This window comes from Bison bison, unplaced genomic scaffold, assembly GCF_000754665.1.
Source record: "Bison bison bison isolate TAMUID 2011002044 unplaced genomic scaffold, Bison_UMD1.0 scf7180017864485, whole genome shotgun sequence".
Taxonomy (NCBI): domain Eukaryota; kingdom Metazoa; phylum Chordata; class Mammalia; order Artiodactyla; family Bovidae; genus Bison; species Bison bison.
Window position 1 is genome coordinate 1227022 of NW_011495045.1, and position 19045 is coordinate 1246066.

At 35.9% G+C, this 19045-nt stretch overlaps 1 protein-coding gene across 4 annotated transcripts in view; it reads right to left on the bottom strand.

The window, feature by feature from the left end:
• The window catches only part of NPAT (nuclear protein, ataxia-telangiectasia locus), a 54163-nt gene that overhangs the window by 22447 nt on the left and 12671 nt on the right, over window positions 1–19045 (bottom strand). The window contains exons 3-8 of one of the 4 annotated variants that reach the window (XM_010862836.1): window positions 9170–9230; window positions 7460–7532; window positions 5874–5914; window positions 5144–5362; window positions 3657–3738; window positions 2652–2727 (exon numbers count right to left, since the gene is read on the bottom strand). In XM_010862836.1, the coding sequence (XP_010861138.1) occupies window positions 2652–2727; window positions 3657–3738; window positions 5144–5362; window positions 5874–5914; window positions 7460–7532; window positions 9170–9230 (552 nt within the window). Of the gene's footprint in view, window positions 1–2651; window positions 2728–3656; window positions 3739–5143; window positions 5363–5873; window positions 5915–7459; window positions 7533–9169; window positions 9231–19045 lie in introns of those variants that run through there. The other 3 variants (XM_010862838.1, XM_010862839.1, XM_010862837.1) reach the window with 3 other exon arrangements.

The following is a 19045-nucleotide window of genomic DNA, read 5'->3' on the forward strand; positions in this document are numbered from 1 at the left end:
CAAGAGGCACTTCAGTTTCTCTTCATCGCCTGCCATTAAAAGTGGTACCATCTGCATATCTGTGGCTGTTGATATTTCTCCCAGCAATCTTGATTCCAGCTTATGCTTCACCCAGTCTGGCATTTCACATGATGTACTCTGCACACAAATTAAATAAGCAGGGTGACAATATACAGCCTTATTGTACTCCAGTCCCAATTTTGAACCAGTCCACTGTTCCATGTCCAGTTATAACTGTTGCTTCTTGACCTGCATACAGATTTCTCAGGAAGCAGGTAAAATGGTCTGGTATTCTTTTTTCTTAAGAATTTCCCAGTTTCTTTGTGACCCTTACAGTCAAAGGCTTTCACATAGTCAATGAAACAGCAGTAGATGCTTTTTTGGAATTCTCTTGCTTTCTCTATGATCCAACAAATGCTGGCAATTTGATCTCTGGTTCTGCTGCCTTTTCTAAATCCAGCTTTTTCATCAGCAAGTTCTCAGTTCACATACTGCTCAAGTCTAGTGTGAAGGATTTTAAGCATAACCTTGCTAGCATGTGAAATAAGCGCAACTGTATGGTAATCTGAACATTCTCTGGCATTGCCTTTCTTTGGGATTGGAATGAAAACTGACCTTTTCTAGTCCTATAGCCATTGTTGACTTTTCCAAGTTTGCTGACATGTGTGCAACACTTTAACAGCATCATCTTTTAGGATTTGAAATAGCTCAGCTGGAATTCCATCACCTCCACTAGCCATGCTCTTAGTAACGCTTCCTAAGGCCCACTTAACTTCACATCCTAGGATGTCTGGCTCTAGGTGAGTGACCACACCATTTTGGTTATTTGAGTCATTAAGACTTTTCCTATATAGCTCTTCTGTGTATTCCTGCCAGCCGTGCTTAATCTCTACTGCTTCTGTTAGGTCCTTACCATATTTTTCCTTTATCATGCCCATCCTTGCATGAAATGTTCCCGTGATGTCTCCCATTTTCTTGAACAGATTTCTAGTCTTTCCCATTCTATTGTTTTCCTCTATTTCTTTTGCCTTGTACACTGAAGGCTTTCTTCTCTCTCCTTGCTATTCTCTGGAATTCTGCATGCACTTGGCTGTATCTTTCCCTTTCTTCATTGTCTTTCACTTCTCTTTTTTTCTCAGTTATTTGTAAAGCCTCCTCAACAACCACTCTGCCTTCTTGCATTTCTTTTTCTTTGGGATGGTTCTGGTCATTACCTCCTGCATAATGTTATGAACCTCTGTCTGTAGTACTTCAGGCAGTCTGTCTCCCGGATCTAATCCCTTAAAGTATTTGTCACCTCCACTGTATATTCATAAGGAATTTGATTTAGGTCACACCTGAATGGCCTAGTGGTTTTCCCCACTTTCTTCAATTTAAGCCTGAATTTTGCTACAAGGAGCTAATGATCTCAGCCACAGCCAACTCCTGGTCTTGTTTTTGCTGACTGTATAGAGCTTCTCATTTCTGGCTGCAATGAATATTATTTATCTGATTTCGGTATTGACCATCTGGTGATGTCCAGGTGTAGAGTTTTTTCTTGTGCTCTTGGGAGAGTATGTTTGCTATGACCAGTGTATTCTCTTGACAAAACTGTTATCCTTTGCCCTGCTTCATTTTGTACTTCGAGGCCAAACTTGCTGTTACTCTAGGTATCTCTTAACTTCCTACTTTTTCACTCCAATCCACTATGATGAAAATGACATCTTTTTTTGGTGTTAGTTCTAGGTCTTCTAAGTCTTCATAGAACCAGTCAACTGCAGCTTCTTTAGGATCAGTGGTTGGGGTATAGACTTGGATAACTGTGATACTGAATGGTTTGCCTTGGAAACGAACCAAGATCATTCTGTTATTTTCGAAAGTGCACCCAAGCACTGCACTTTGGACTTTTTTGTTGACTATGAGGGCTAATCCATTTCTGCAAGGGATTCTTGCCCACAGTTATAGATAAAATGGTCATTTGAATTAAATTCCCCCATTCCCATTCTAATTTTAGTTCACTGATTCCTAAGATGTTGATGCTCGCTTTTGTCATTTCCCACTTGACCACATCCAATTTTCCTTGATTTATGGACGTGACATTCCAGGTTCCTATGCAATATTGTTTTTTACAGCATTGGACTTTACATTCGCCACCAGGCACATCCATAACCGAGTGCTATTTGTGCTTTGGCCCAGCCTCTTCATTCTTTCTGGAGCTATTAGTAATTGCCCTCCATTCTTCCCTAGTAGGATACTGGACACCTTCTGACCTGGGAAGTTCGACTTCTGGTATCATGTCTTTTTGCCTTTTTTTACTGTTCATGTGGTTCTTGTGTTAGTAATATTGAGAGGTTTGCCATTTCCCCCCACCTCTAGTGGACCACAGTCCACAGTTTTGTACTTACAGTCTATCCCAAAGCAATTCTACGACAGTTTTTTTTGTGTCACATCATATGGCTTGCTGGATCTGCTTCCTGACCAGGGATTGGATCCTTGAAGTGGCAGTGTGGAGTCCTAAACACTGGGCTGCTAGGGAATTCCCTCTACTGTAGTTTTACAGAAATAGTACATTTTACACAGACACACACTATATATTTATATAAATCGTATACATATGAATAGTTATAAACTCAGGAATATCTTAAGTTGCAAAGTTTGGGAAGGTCACTTACTTTTTCTACTACAAATGCATTTGGATCCTGCAAATTTCGTATTGTTGAATGAGGCCCAGACTTCCGTTGAGATTCACTGAAACACATTTTAAAAGCTTATCTTTTAACTAGTATGAATAATCCAATGATCATTACATATAAAGACAAATCTTAGTCATGGTGGAAAAGATATTTTCTCTATTTGTGGTAGGAACAAAGGGCAGTAGAGTTGAAAAGCATTAATAGTGTTGAATTGAGAAATGAATCTGAGATCTAGCTTTATTATTTATTAACTATATGGTCTCTACCAGGTACCCTCTGACCTACTTTATAATGGGATAAAACTAAAGCTTTACAGGGTTAATGCAAGAATTCAATAAACATAAAGTATATGTAAAGACTTTATAAAAAGGTCAAAGTTCTTATAAATGTTAGATATTGTTACAGTACTTTTATAATTTCATGTGGTTAAGTGTGAAATCTTGCCAAAGAGGCTGAGGTCAGCCTTGAACGAGAGACAACCAATAGTAAACATTCCAACAAAAATACCCAGGGCATGGCAATTGAGAAAAAGCAAAAACATTTTAAACTATTATCTCTCTTTTCTGAAATATTCTTCAAAAAAAGACACATGGGCTAAATAGGACAGAAAGAGTACTTCTCAGAGAATGTCTGAGAAGATTTGTAATTATCAGTTTAGGAGTTTAAATATATGTTTGTAGACCCTAAAATATGCTGATAAAAAATGATTATTTCCAAAAATCTGAGTTAGCATTAATTTTAATGTTTTTCTATACTACTACAGAAAAAACACTTCTAATGAAACACATTCCTAGATCATTGATTTCTGAAACAATCTGATTTCAGGGAGATTATAAAGTAAAAAAAAGAAGTGCTTTGAAACAGCTATAATAGTAGAGTCTCAAGTACTTAATGCAATTTTGTTACTTTATTCATAATGTAAGTATCCTTGTGCAATTTTTTTGTAATGGTTACTGGAAACATGTCTTTTTAGAAAGCATTTACCTTTTGCGTCTACCAGGAGACATTAAACTGGCATGATTTTTCCTTTCCTGAGCACCAGTATTATTATTTAAAGCCTCTCCAGCTGTATTTCAAGAGAACAAAACAGTAAGTCAAGGAAACAGAATAGTTTTTTAAAACTTGAATTAACTGAATAAAAATAGCACTACATAGTGATTATTTTAAATTCAGTTAGTATATATTGAGTGCCTACTATGTGCAAGGCACTACAGAAGATATTGTGTGTGTTAGTTGCTCAGCTGTGTCCCACTCTTTGCAACCCATGGACTGTAGCCCACCCGGCTCCTCTGTCCATGGAATTCTCCAGGCAAGAATCCTGGAGTGGGTTGTCATTACCTTCTCCAATAGAAGATATTAAGATACATAAAATATAGCCCCCATGACTTAAGGTTTTACAGTAAAATACAAAGTAGAGTATACAGAATAGTTTCAACAAAAAATACCATGGCAGAACAAACGAACTGTAAGAAGTATAAACTAAATATACTGCTAAGTGTTTTTACCCAGAGGTGTTAAAGAGATTGGAGCAAAGATGGAAATAAGGGAGAATGTAATGGTTGTCAATACATTTTACATGCACAAAGAGAAAAAAAGACTGGTCTAAGAACCGAGAGGGGTGACACCTCAATTCTAATCCCAGTTCTGTTACTAACTAGCCTTTTGCTCCTAAATATCATGTGCTTTTAATACTATCAAGTATATAACAAACAAGAAGTACTAGATGACCTCTAAGTTTATTCTTAGCTCTAAGATTCAGCCAGGAATACGTAGGATTTTCAACATGTAGAAATGGAGGTTAACCAGAAAAACATTCCTCATTTCAGCAGGACAGACTACTATGAACAAAGTGTTCACATATAATGTGCATTCCTTTTAAAAGCAAATAAGAGGGTTTTTTTTTCCAATTAATGCAGATAAGTGAGAACTAGAAGAGACTTCAAGGTTGGACATCAGTTAGAACAGATAAAAGAATCCCAGATTAACACGTCTCACAGATTTAATAATATGCTTAATGGCAAATTGAACAAGTGAGCGCGCACATATTATCTAAATTTACCCACTTCTAGCCTCTTATCTTGGAGAAGGCCATGGCACCCCACTCCAGTACTCTTGCCTGGAAAATCCCATGGACAGAGGAGCCTGGTAGGCTGCAGTCCATGGGGTCGAGGATACGACTGAGCGACTTCACTTTCACTTTTCACTTTCATGCACTGGAGAAGGAAATGGCAATCCACTCCAGTGTCCTTGCCTGGAGAATCCCAGGGACAGGGGAGCCAGGTAGGCTGCAGTCTATGGGGTCGCACAGAATCGGACACAACTGAAGCGACTTAGCAGCAGCAGCAGCAGCAGCAGCAGCAGCCTCTTATCTACTTTTTGCCATATTTTATACCATGAATATAAAGATATTATCACATCATCTCACACAATTTGATTAAAACAAAATTTAAAAGCACAAAATGTAAACTTACTGGTCATAGTGTCTTGTGACTGTGAATGGTTGACCACTACAAAATCTGACCTCAAAGGAGCTGAAATTTGGCCAGTTGGCCTAATAACTTGTGTAGCTGTCAAAGGAGAATTGGTAAATTGTCCTAAAAGATACGGTAAAGGCTCTGAACTGACAGGAGCTGCTTGAGATGCAAGCCTTCTCTGACGTTTGATTTCTGCAATCCCATTTCTTGTTCGGGCTGAAACATACAAGCATTTAAAAAATTAACTCAATGTCAGAGTAGTTTGGGAATTTTAAGATGTCTATACAATATATGTTCTACACATTTAACAGTGAACCTAAAAAATAGCCCCTAGAATTATCACCTGTTTATGTGATAATTTCACAAGAAACAAACTAAAATTGAGTACACTTGAAATTTTAAAAATCCAAGAATACATTTCTTCTGTAATAATTAAAACTGATAACATCTCCACAATCAGGAAAACAAATTTATGGAATGAGAATTAAAGATGTGAATACATGAGAGCCAATGAGAAAAATAAGATATACTATTTTAAATGCATATTTTTACAATTAATGAAAATATTATTTTCTAATATGATAACGGTACTTAGAAAAACAGAAGTTTAAACAAAATGTAAATGCAGCACACATGTATTGTTAACAAAAACGCTCATCTGACGTTAAATTTGAGTTAAAGTAAAGTAATTCTGAACATTATTTAGAGTTTAAAGTTGAATACCAACCTCTCTGACTGGCAGCAAACCCTGGGGAACTTTGCATGCTCCTAATAAACAAAAGTAGTTAGACATTAAAAAATTTCTGTTGCTACGATACATTCTGATTTAGTTACAGTCAGACCTGAAGTAAATTATGAGTTAAAAGGCAAGAAATTTCTCTCAGATAAAAAAGATAAGCACTTTTTTTCTGGGTAACCAAATCTTATCTGCTTTGGGAAAAAAACAGTGGCATATAAAAATGCAAACATGTATAATTTTATTAATCAAGTTTCTATCCAATGCAGTAAGCAAGAGCTTTGAAATACCATTAAGAATACAATTTGCCTTGAATTTAGGAACTCAATATATTTAAGAAAGTTATATATAATATTTTATAATTATCAATTATCTTTTATAACTATAAAAATGCCTTCCCAGAGAAATTCTGATTTTATATAACTGCATACATAAATACTTCAGAATCCAAGTTGATTTCAAAAGAGATCCTGCTTTCATCAAATTTATGACTATGACATTGTTTCACCAAACTTCTAAAGAAGGAACAAAGCAAACAGGTAAGAAAATTCACAATATAAACTGATTCTCCTTTTGCTATGAATTGGTTACCCATGTATTTTGTAAACAATCAGATACTGTGCCATTTTCCTCAGAAATCTGTCAAATAAGTGTCTGCCAACAAGAGCCACAAAACTTACTGAATCAAATAAGCATTTTTAACAGCACACAAACCAACCTTGGAGAACACCTGGCTAGGAGGTTTCTTTTTTTATGTAATACCTTGTCAGTAAAACACTGCAGTAACTTATAAATACTTCATAGGTGTTAAGTTGTGAATGTCTTTGAAGACTGTTTGCAAGGGAATGAAAGAGGAAAGGGAAGTCAGGAAAGGGGAATAAAAGTAAGACTACCAAATAAAATGTAGTACAGAGTCACACAAAAAGCACTTGGAGCCATTCTAGCAGTTTCAGCTGAGGAAGGAAAGGAGGCCCCTGCTGAAGTGGGGTATTCACTTGTAGCTCTGGGAGAAAGTGTAAGAAAGGATGGTTTTCATACTAGACTCAAGTTGAGTAAGATATGTTATAAAATTGATTCCTATTCTAAAGATAGTGAGACTAGCATTCCAAGGCCATGACATAGTTAAGTTCTAAAAGCAGAAGTGTTATTATTCGGCTTTGTTCCTTTATAAGGGAAGAACAAAAGTGGCATGGATTACACATATCAATTTTCTGCACGTGTAATGAAGATGCAACTGTACAAGGGAAGTCACATGGGGCTTCAGTTAGTAGATTTCTATCCATGAAGACTGGACTAGATTTGTATTCAGCCAGAGATCTGCCTCTACATTGTTACGGGAACCTGGGAATATCATTAATTTCCTCATTTCTAAATATTTTATTAAAGTACACAATTTATTTAAAATCATCTAATCAAAGACAAATATCAATAACCTGTAGCATAATTTCAAAATTAGATCAGTGTTAAATGCACAGTGTGGGTCATAAGATTTAAATGTGAAGTGACTCTTAATTGTGCTTGCATTCCAAAATTATTATGCACATTCTGATAAGCTGATGGTATAAGCCTTTTATTACCTGATCTGAGAAAGTGTATGGTCTAACTTCTTCCACAGAGATGACATAATTGCTGGGACATCATTTGATGTTTCTAAATCATAAGAGGAAATGTTTCATAAAAAATCCATCATTTAATTTGAACAGACACAGAAAATCAATAAGGAAAACTTTTCTCTCAGCTGCTGATATTATGTTGGGAACTGAGAAATAAGCCTATTTTGTAAAGAACTGCAAAGCTATAATGATGTTGCTTTTTTGGCTCAAGTCACTGAGAATCAGATACAATATGAGGGAAAAGGAAACTTGTGAAAACTATGAAGTTTTTTTAAGATCAATAATCTTGTATTTTCTTTGAATAAAAAGACAAACTATTTTAAATCTTTGTTCTACTTACGTGAAAGTAGTAGAATAAGTAGTAGTAGAATAAGTAGTACTTATTTCAAAGTCAAAATAATTTGATTTATAAATTTATAAAATTATACAAACTCATGTAAATATAGAAATTAGTTTTCTATATCCAATGTTTTCAGGTCCAAATCACCGTGATTTCTCAGCAACTCCTTGGTTACTCAGAATTACAGATAAAATTCTGCAGGACTAATCAGTCAGAATTACAGATAAAATTCTGGAGGACTAATTAGTCTTTTTCAGGATGTGTTCTAAAGCCACACTGATAGGAAATTCAAGGTATTTATATTCTTTACTATATACTTCTAAAAAGCTCAAACAAGAGAAAGTTACCAACATAAAAGTGGGATATAAACCTTTGTACTGCAGTAACATATTGTTTCTGAGGTCATTTATATTTATATTCTGAGGTCTAAATATTCCTGTAAGATAGTTAAGATAGTCTGGGAAAAGAAAACCTTGGTAGAATGATCAAATAACCTATTTAAGAGAAAGAAATGAAATTCACACTTTGAAATTCTAGGCTTATTACTTTCTACAGTTTCTAGTTTTGTGATATTAGAAAAGTTATCTGGCTTTCTAATCCTTAATTTTCTGATACTTAAGGTCTAGTGAACTTCCCTGGTGGTCCAGTGGTTAAGAATCTACCTTGCAATGCAGGGAACTTGGGGAGGATCCCTGCTGGGGGAACTAAGATCCTACATGCTGTGGAGCAACTGAGCCGATGCACAGCAACCACTGAGCCTGAATGCTCTGGAGTCCCTGTGCCACAACCAGAGAACTCTACAGTCCTTGCGCCACAACCCGAGAGTTCTGTGAGCTGCAATGAAAGATCACACGTGATGCAACAAAGATCCCTTCTGCTGCAACTAAGACTTGATGCAGTCAAATAATGAATAAATTAATAGATCTAAAAAATCAATACCTCTCATTGGATTATTTTAAGGACTGAAATAAAACCTCTGAAAGAACCTAGCACAATGTTGCAATAAACAGTACTCAATAATGTGAAGCTTCCATTTTAAAATGTTATCAACTGTACTACTTAATTCTTTACTGCTGAATCTTTTCTTAATATGTTGCAAACTATGGAAATAACGATATGAGAGAATAAATTTAACTTTCCTCTTCAAGACACTAATTTAGGAAAGTATTAGTTATATTTATCACTCAATATAAACAGACTTTAATTGGCTATCTCTCAGTGAATTTTTAAAATTATTTCAAAATTTAAAAAATCACTTCTAATTAAAACAATTAGATAAATGCTGTATAAAACTGACAAAAAAAAAAAAAAAAACCCTGAACCTGAATTCTTACCTTTTGCTTTCATAGCTACATATTCATTCAAAATTGTTGTCAAATTTTTTCCAAATAAAGACTGAAAAGAAAAAGATCAAGCATTACCAAAACCATAAAATACTACCAATAATTTCCCACTATGAAATATTTCACCATAAAAGTTACTAAAAGATATAGATTAAAAATTAATCGATAAGGAAATGGTAAAGAGTAGGTCATCAAAGGACTTCCTCGGTGGGTTAGATGGTAAAGAACCTGCCTGCAATGTGGGAGACCTGGGTTTGATTCCTGGGTTGGGAAGAATCCCTGGAGAAGGAAATGGCAACCCACTCCAGTATTGTTACCTGGAGAATCCCCACGGACAGATGAGCCTGGAGGACTGCAGTCCACAGGGTCGCAAAGAGTTGGGACACAACTGAGTAACTAAGCACAGCTGCTGCTGCTCCTGCTGCTAAGTCACTTCTGTCGTGTCCGACTGTGTGACCCCAGAGATGGCAGCCCACCAGGCTCCCCCGTCCCTGGGATTCTCCAGGCAAGAACACTGGAGTGGGTTGCCATTTCCTTCTCCAATGAAAGTGAAAAGTGAAAGTGAAGTCACTGAGTCTGTCCAACTCTTAGCGACCCCATGGACTGCAGCCCACCAGGCTCCTCCATCCATGGGATTTTCCAGGCAAGAGTACTGGAATGGGGTGCCATTGCCTTCTCCGAATAAGCACAGCACAGGTCATCAAAAATGAAAATAGTCACTCCTCAAGGACTGAATTCTTCTGTGGGTACAGAAGCTTGTCTATTTGAATAAGATATCGTGACTATGTTAGCTAAGATAGTACAATAGCAGGAATGCAGTTTTCAGTTTGGGAGGTAGGGATCCAGTCAAACAAACAAGGACCTACTTCTTTCTGCCCTTTTAATGCCAAAAAAGGCAAAAAACCTGAGTGTAAGACATATCCTTTCCAAGGATCAGTACCTTTTCTATTTTCACTTCTATCATCTCATAAAGTCACCCCATCCCCCACCACCTTTGTATCAATAATAAAGGGCAGGTTTTAATCGACTCAAGTTTGAGGTCATATAATAGAACAGGGAAAAGCAAGGATTTTTTAGAACAGACAGTTCTGGATTTAGGTTCTACATTTACCGTATGTGTGAAAAATTACCCAGATTTTCTAAGGCTTACTTTCATATATAAAAACAGACACAGGACTTTTTAATTAATACAATTTTTTTGTGTGTTGAAGATTGAGGATATACGTAATATATCTAAGACAATGTCTAACACATAGTAGCTAATTAGTTTTCTTTCCTCTCCCGAACTTTCATTGCAGATTCCTATTTTATTGTTCTGTATTATTAAAAAAAATTATTTTATATTGGAGCATAGTTGATTAACAATGTTGTGCTAGTTTCAGATGTAAAATGATTCAGTTATACATATACATGTAACTATTCTTTTACAAATTCTTTTCCCATTTAGGTTATTAAAGAATATTGAGCAGTTTTTCCTGTGCTATATAGTTCCTTGTTGATCAGATCAGATCAGATCAGTTGCTCAGTTGTGTCCGACTCTTTGCAACCCCATGAATTGAGGCACGCCAGGCCTCCCTGTCCATCACCAACTCCTGGAGTTCACTCAGACTCACATCCATCGAGTCAGTGATGCCATCCAGCCATCTCATCCTCTGTCGTCCCCTTCTCCTCCTGCCCCCAATCCCTCCCAGCATCAGGGTCTTTTCCAATGAGTCAACTCTTTGCATGAGGTGGCCAAAGTACTGGAGTTTCAGCTTTAGCATCATTCCTTCCAAAGAAATCCCAGGGCTGATCTCCTTCAGAATGGACTGGTTGGATCTCCTTGCAGTCCAAGGGACTCTCAAGAGTCTTCTCCAACACCACAGTTCAAAAGCATCAATTCTTCGGCACTCAGCCTTCTTCACAGTCCAACTCTCATATCCATTGATAATCTATTTTAATTACAGCATTGTGCACATGTCAACCCAAAACTCCCAATCTATCCCTCCTCCCCACCTTCCCCCTTGGTAACCATAAGTTTGTTCTCTAAGACTGTGAGTCTGTTACTAAGTAAGTTCTCTTGTACCATTTTCTTTAGTTTCCACATATAAGTGATATATTTGTCTTTCTAACTTACTTAGCATGGTAATCTTCAGGTCCTTCCACATTGCTGCAAATGGCATTATTTCATTCATTTTAATGGCTGAATAATATTCCATAGTGTTTATGTACATCTTCTTTACCCATTCACGTGCTGATGGACATTTAAGTTGCTTCTATGTCTTGACTATTGCAAACAGTGCTTTACAAAACATGTGGTGCACCTATTCTTTTGAACCATGTTTTTCTCCAGATATATGTTCAGGAATGAATTTTCTAGATGGTAATTCTATTTTTAGCTTTTTTAAGCTCTATTTTTAGTTTTTCTCCATTGTTGCTGTACCAATTTATATCCCCATCAACACTATAGGTGGGTTCCCTTTTCTTCATACCTTTTCCAGCATTTGCTTGTAGATTTTTTGATGATGGCTAGTTTGAGGTGATATCTCATTGTAGTACTGACCTGCATTTTGTAATAATTAGCAATGTTGAGCATGTTTTCATGTGCCTCTTAGCCATCTTCATGTCTTCTTTGGACAAATGTCTGTTTAGATCTTCTGCCCATTTTTAGATTTAGCTGTATTATTTATTGACTGAATGAACTATTTGTAAATTCTGGAGGTTAATCCATTATCAGCTGCATCGTTTTCAAATATTTTCTTCCATTCTGGGGGCTGCCTCTTCATTTGCTTATGGTTTCCTCTGCTATGCAAAAAGCTTTTAAGTAGTTCTCATTGTTTTAATTATTGTTTTTATTTCCATTACTCTAGGAGATGGATCCAAAACAATACTGCTGCCGTTTATGTCAAAGAGTGTTCTGCCAATGTTATCCTTTGGGAGTTTTATAGTATCTGGTCTTACATTTAGGTCTTTAATCCAGTTTATTTTTTTTATATGGTGTCAGACACTGTCTAATTTCAACCCTTTACATGTAGCTGTCCAGTTTTCCCAGCACCATTTATTGAAGAGATTCTCTTTTCTCCATTGTATGGTCTTGCCTTCTGTGTCATAGATTAATTGACCATAGGGTTTATTTCTGGGCTTTCAATCCTGTTCCATGGAGCTATATTTCTGTTTCTGTGCCAGTACCATACTCTTTTGATGACTCTAGATGTCTAATAAGAGTCAGGAAGCCTGATTTCTCCAGCTGTTTTTCTTTCTCAAGACTGCTTTAAGCTATTCAGGGTCTTTTGTGTTTCCATAAAATTAAAAATTTTTTTGTTCCTGTTCTGTGAAAATGCTACTGGTGGGACTTCCTTGGTGGTCCAGTGGTTAAGACTCCATACTATCAATACAGGGGATATGGGTTTGATCCCTAAATTGCAGAAGTAAGATCCCATATGTCCCAGGGAGGAAAAAAAAGCCACTGGTAATCTGATAGGGATTGCATCAAATCTATACATTATATTGGGTAGTATAGTCAATTCTGACAGTACTTGTTCCTCCAATCCAAGAACATGGTTGTATCTTTCCATCTGTTTGTGTCTCTTCTTTCATCAGCATCTTACTGCTTTCAGAATATAGGTCTTTTGCCTTTGTAGGTACGTTTATTCCCAGGTGTTTTATTATTCTTTTTGATGCAATAGTAAATGGGATTGTTTCTTTCTTTTTCTGATCTTTCATTATTAGTGTATACAAATGCAACAGATTTCTGTGTATTGATTTTGTACCCTGCACCTTTACCAAATTCATTGATGAGCTCTAGTTTTCTGGTAGCATCTTTAAGATTTTCTATGTACAGGATCATGCCATCTGCAAACAGTGATGGTTTTACTTCTTCTTCAATTTAGATTCACTTCTTCTCTGACTGCTGTGTGTAGGCCTTCCAAAACAATGTTCAATAAAAGTGGTGAGTGGACATTCTTGTCTTTTTCTTGATCTTAGAGAAACTGCTTTCAGGTTTTCACTGTTGAGTATGTTAGCCGTGGGTATGTTGTATATGGCCTTTATTAGGTTGAGATAGGTTCTCTCTATGCCTGCTTTTTGGAGAGTTTTTGTCATATTAATAAATGGGTGTTGAATTTCATCAAAAGCTTTTTCTATATCTATTGAGATGATCATATAGTATTTAATTCTTCAATTTTGCTGACGTGGTGTATCACACTGACTGATTTGTGGATATTGAAAAATCTTTACATTCCTGGGATAAATCCCACTTGACCATGGTATATCATCCTTTTACTGTATTGTTGGATTTAGTTTGCTAGCATTTTGTTGAGAATTTTTGCATCTGTGTTCATCAGTGATATTGATGTGTAATTTTTCCTTTTAGTGGTATCCTTATCTGGTTTTGGTATCTGGGTCATGGTAGCCTCACAGAATGAGTATGAGAATGTTCCTTCCTCTCCAATTTTCTTGGAATAGTTTCAGAAGGATAGGCGTTAACTCTTCTCTGAGTGCTTGATAGAATTCGCCTGTGAAGCCACCTTGTCCTGGACCTTTGTGTTTTAGTCAGTTTCAATTTCAACTCTTGTGACTGGTCTGTTCATATTTTCCATTTTCTCCTGGTTCAGTCTTAGGAGATTGTACCTTTCTGAGGATTTTCCCATTTCTTTTAGGTTGTCCATTTTATGTGCATATAGTTGGTTGCAGTACAGTAGCTTTTATGTTATTCAAAGTCTGAGAAGTTAAGGAATTGCCTAATACTAACCTAGTCATTATAACTTGCTTTTAGTAGCTAAAAAATAACTGAATGAATGCTATATAATGAATTATGTCCTCATAAACTCATATAGCGCTTCTCTGGTGGCTCAGAGGGTAAAGGATCCTCTGGTTTGATCCCAGGGTGGGATCAAATGGGAGACCCTGGTTTGATCCCAGGGTGGAAATATCCCCTGGAGAAGGACATGGCAACCCACTCCAGTATTCTTGCCTGGAAAATTCCATGGACAGAGAAGCTTGGTGGGCTATAGACTATGGGACTGCAAAGAGTCAGACATGACTGAGCGACTAGCACACACAAACTCATGTGAGGTCACAGCAAAAAGGAGGTTGTCTATAAGTCAGGAAGACAGCCTTCACCAGGAACTGAAACAGGAGTACTTCATCTTGGTCTTCCCAGCCTCCAGAACAATGAGAAGTAAGGATCTGGGTGGTAGATTTGCTGGTAGTTACTAGGTTATCACTGTAGCTAGGACCCCACAGCACACAGTGCTACACAAACAACACAGACAGGCTACTCCACATTATTTCTGAATACATCTGTACATATATTAAAATAAACATTAATTTGTATTGATATCTCTGACTGTATAATTTAACACCACAGGTCTCATGCTTATTTGTATTTTCTTTCTCACAGAGTGAGAAGCTTGGCCCCCACTGTCTGTATGAACTTACTTGTTAAAATTGCCTACTTAGAAGAACTAAGAAGAATTTTAAGATTTGTTCATGTTATTATATGAGTCATCAGTGCTGCTTTTTACTGCTTAGTAAGAAGAACACACCAGTTTATTCACTTACTTGTTGAAAGACATCTTGGTTATTTTCAGTTTTTGACATCACACATAAACAGTATGTTTTTGTGTGAATATAAGTTTTCCATTTCACTTGGATAAATATCTGGGTATATGAATGCTAGGTCACATGGGACTCGGTTGTTTAACTTTAAAAACAACAGCCAAGCTGTTGGGCAAAGCAGCTGTATGATTTTGCAGCAATTTAAAAATTATTTTTTATACTAGCCATTCTAACATGTATGTATTGGTATCTGCTTGGGGTAGTAACGGTCATTTTCCTAACAGCTAATAATGTGGAGTACTTTTTTCATTTTATTGCCAGTCCTATAGTTTTGTGGGGACAGGTCCTCAGATCTCTTGCCCATTAAAGAAAAAATTCAGTTAAAAAAAGTTTCTTATATATTCTACACACAATCCCTTTTTCAGAGCTGCAAAAACTTTTTCTTACTCTATAGCTATCATTCTTTTAACTGTTTTTTATAGAGCAAAAATTTTAAATTTTTATAAAGTTGAATTTATCAAATTTTTATTTTACAGTCAGTACTTTTTGTATCATGCCTAAAAATTCATTACCAAAACCAAGACTGCACAAATTTTGTTCTATGTTTTTTCTGGAAGTCTTACGGTTTTATATTTTACAATTTTGATCTATTATCCAGACTGGTTAACTTTTTATGAGGTATGTGTAAAGGTTCTTTTTTTTCTTTTTTAAATCTGGTTGTCTAATTGTCCTATCACCATTTGTTGTTAAGATTGTCCTTTTTCCAGTGAATTATCTGAATTTTTGCCAAAAATCACATTTGAAGTTTGTATTTTGTTTCACTGATCCAATGCCTAACCATTTCCTAATGCCGTTCAATCCTGATTACTATTGCTGGTTAGTTAAGTCTTAAGATCAAGCAATGTGAGTCCTTGAACATATCCTTTTTAAGAACTATCTGGGTTATTTTTCCACAATACTACTTAAGTGGTACCCGTGCTCCTCCTCCAAGGGACCAGCATTGCTCATCAGCAAGCCAGCAACAGTAGTGGCTGGGCCTCAGGCCCCTGCTCACCAGCACACCCACAGCAGTTGCAATTCAATCACAACAGCAAGGTGCACACAGCCCACACAATGCATACCCTTAGAGCACCTGGCTTTGGTGACAGGGGAATTGTACTACTGAGCCCACAGGACACCTTCTACGTTAGGCCACTCTTTCAAGACCAGAAAACACAGTTTATACACCTAATAATAGAAACAAATACAGAAAGTTAGGCAAAATGAAGAGACAAAGAAGTACCTTTCAACTTCAGAAAATGAACTAATTAACAAAACAGAGATTATCAGTTCACCAGATAGTTTATTATAATAGTCAAAAAGATGCTCACTGAACTCTGGAGAAGAATGGATGAACTCAAGGGAGAACTTCAACAAAGAGAAAATATAAGAACCAATAAAGACTGAAGATCACAATAACTAGAGTGAAAAGAACACTACAGAGAATCGACAGACTAGAGAATGCCAAAGAATGGATCAGCAACCTGGAAGACATAGTGAAAATCACCCAATTAAAAATGAAGACTGAAAAAAATGAGGATGTTTAAAGGATCTCTGGGACACCATCATGCACACTAATATTCCCATAACAGGGTTTCCAGAAGCAGAAGAGAGAAAGAAAAGAAAACCTATTTAAAGACAAAATGGCTGAATACTTGCCTAATTTGTCAAAGGAAAAGACATCCAAATACAGAAAGCATATACTCCCATACAAAATGAAATGAAAGAGACCCACACCAAGACACAATATAATTGTCAAAAGTTAAACAGAGAATCTTAAAAGAATCAAGACAAAAACAGCTCGTGATATACAAAGATGATCAGAGGATATTTCAGCAGAAAATTCACATGCCAGGTGAAGGAGAGATACGGTTTCCTAGACGTTCAAAAACCAAAGGAGTTCATCACCACTAAACTGGCCTTATAAGTAATGTTTAAAGGGACTTCCTTAAATGGAAAAGTAAAGGCCATAGCTAGAAATAAGAAAATTATTAAAAAAAAAAAAAAAAAAAACCTCACTGGTAAAGAAAAACACATAGTAAAAGTAGTGGATCATCTACTATAAAGCTAGTATGATGGTTATATGCGGGTATGTGCTGTCTACAAGACACTCAGTTCAAATCGAAAGACACATATAGACTGAAAATGAAGAGATGGAAAAAGATATTCCAGGCAAATGGAAATGGAAAGAAAGCTGGGGTAGCAATACTTTGATAAAAGAGACTGTATAACAAAGACAAAGAAAGGCATTACAAATAATAAAGGGAAAAATTATCTTTCATTTGGGTGCTACTTATAAAAAAATCAACTACTGGCAATTAACCAATTCAATATAAACCAATCTGATACTGGAATATAAGTTAATGTTAAAAATGTGATTAGGACTTCTTTGGTTTTTTGGAACAATGTTTTTTGTAGTTTGACAAATAATTATATGAAGTATTTGGTAGGAAGGATAAATTATTTCTGGAATAAACCTTATTTTATGATGTGAATTCTAAAAAGTTTACTGAGTAGTTTTCCCTGAATACTCTCATTCTTTAAAAGTACTGTCATTAAATAAATGAAGAAGCCAAGAGTATCAAGTCATTGGCAGTGAAGACCCCAAATCCCTGAAACTGTTGGGATTATATGTGCTATTTAATTTTTAAAAGCATCTAATGTTCACAAGAAAATTGAGAGGAAGGTATAGAGATTCTCCATAAACCCCTGCTTCCATATATGCAATGCCTCCCCCATTATCAGCATCACTCTTACATGTGTTTTAAATTTCAGATTATGGATATAAACTGCATATTATGTATAATATGATACATATTATATAAACTGCAGAGTTATGTAATAACTGTTGGGATTGGGGCAGTATCCCACAATATAATATTAACATTTCTACAACTAAATGGATAAACAGTTACACAGACTTAGACTTTTAAAAAGGGCTATGAATATCAGTTTAAATGAGGTCCTGCTGTCAAGAGCTGTCGATATGTATAATTTATAAGATGTTATCATCAGTTTACCGATGACGAGTACGTTCCTGGCAGATATTTCGTAAATTAGGAGAATCACATCCTAATTGGTATCAAAATGAAAGCTGATTACATTAAGTCTCCTACGTGTGAATGAGTTCCATTCCAAGAGCATGTTTGTAAGTCCAACAAAGTTAGCCTAGGTACCCAATTAACACAATTGGCTATATAGTACTGCACTGTGATAGGTTTATAATACTTTTCACACAAATAATACATAAAAAATAAACAGAAAGAAAACAGTTTTGAGTTTACTTTAAAAAAAAAAAAAAAAAAGGAAAACATTTTCAATCTTATACTACAGTACCTTGAAAAGAACAGTAGTACAACAGCTGGCATGGAGCCAAAAGGCAAGAAGAAAGTTACTGACTGGAGGAGGAAGTGAAGGTGGGATACAGTAGAGCTGAAGGATTGTCAGTAATAGATGGAGGGAAACCTGCAATTTCACTCACACCTGACTTTGAAGGCGCAGGTTCTGGTTCCTTGATGGATTCAATTTTATTTGCTCTCTTGAAAAAAATGGTCCAGTGATATCTTGGTAGTCAGTGGCATGCTTGCATCTTTGAAAGTTTGCAATTTCAAGGTTTATATGTAGAGGACTTATTATATTTCCCTTAGGCAGACGCAAGGACTTGTGTGTCACATTGTTAGACACACTCCCCTTAAGCAAATGTGTTAGATATAGTTTGTCTGTTTATTCTTGAAAAAACTGTGTCAACAGCAAAAGGATGTACATGGTACCTTGCAGGCAGATATATTCAATAAACGGCCATTTCAAAACAAACAAAAAAATTACTTGTTGGGATTTTAACTGTAATAAATGTATAGATCAAAATGTAGAGAATGGACATCTTAATAGTACTGAGTTGCTCATTCCATGAACACTGTATTTTTCCTTTTATTTAAGTCTTTGATTTCTTTCATACAAATTTTAGCATACAGAGTCTATGGATACTTTGTTAGCCTTATTACATAAGTATTTTATTTTTGTTTGTTGAGTGCTACTGTAGATGATATATATATATTTTAAAAATTGTTCATTGTAGGTATAAAGAAATATGATGCACTTTTATATACTTTGTATCCTCTGACCTTGCTAAAACTCTGGCAATTTTACAGGTTTTTTTTTTAAGGTTTCCTCCATAGATGATCATGTTGTCTGTGACAGCTGAAATGAATCTAAGGATCTATGTTTAAAATAAAACGACAAAATACCATTTCAAATAATGTAGTTCTAGCATATATCCACCAATACCAACAA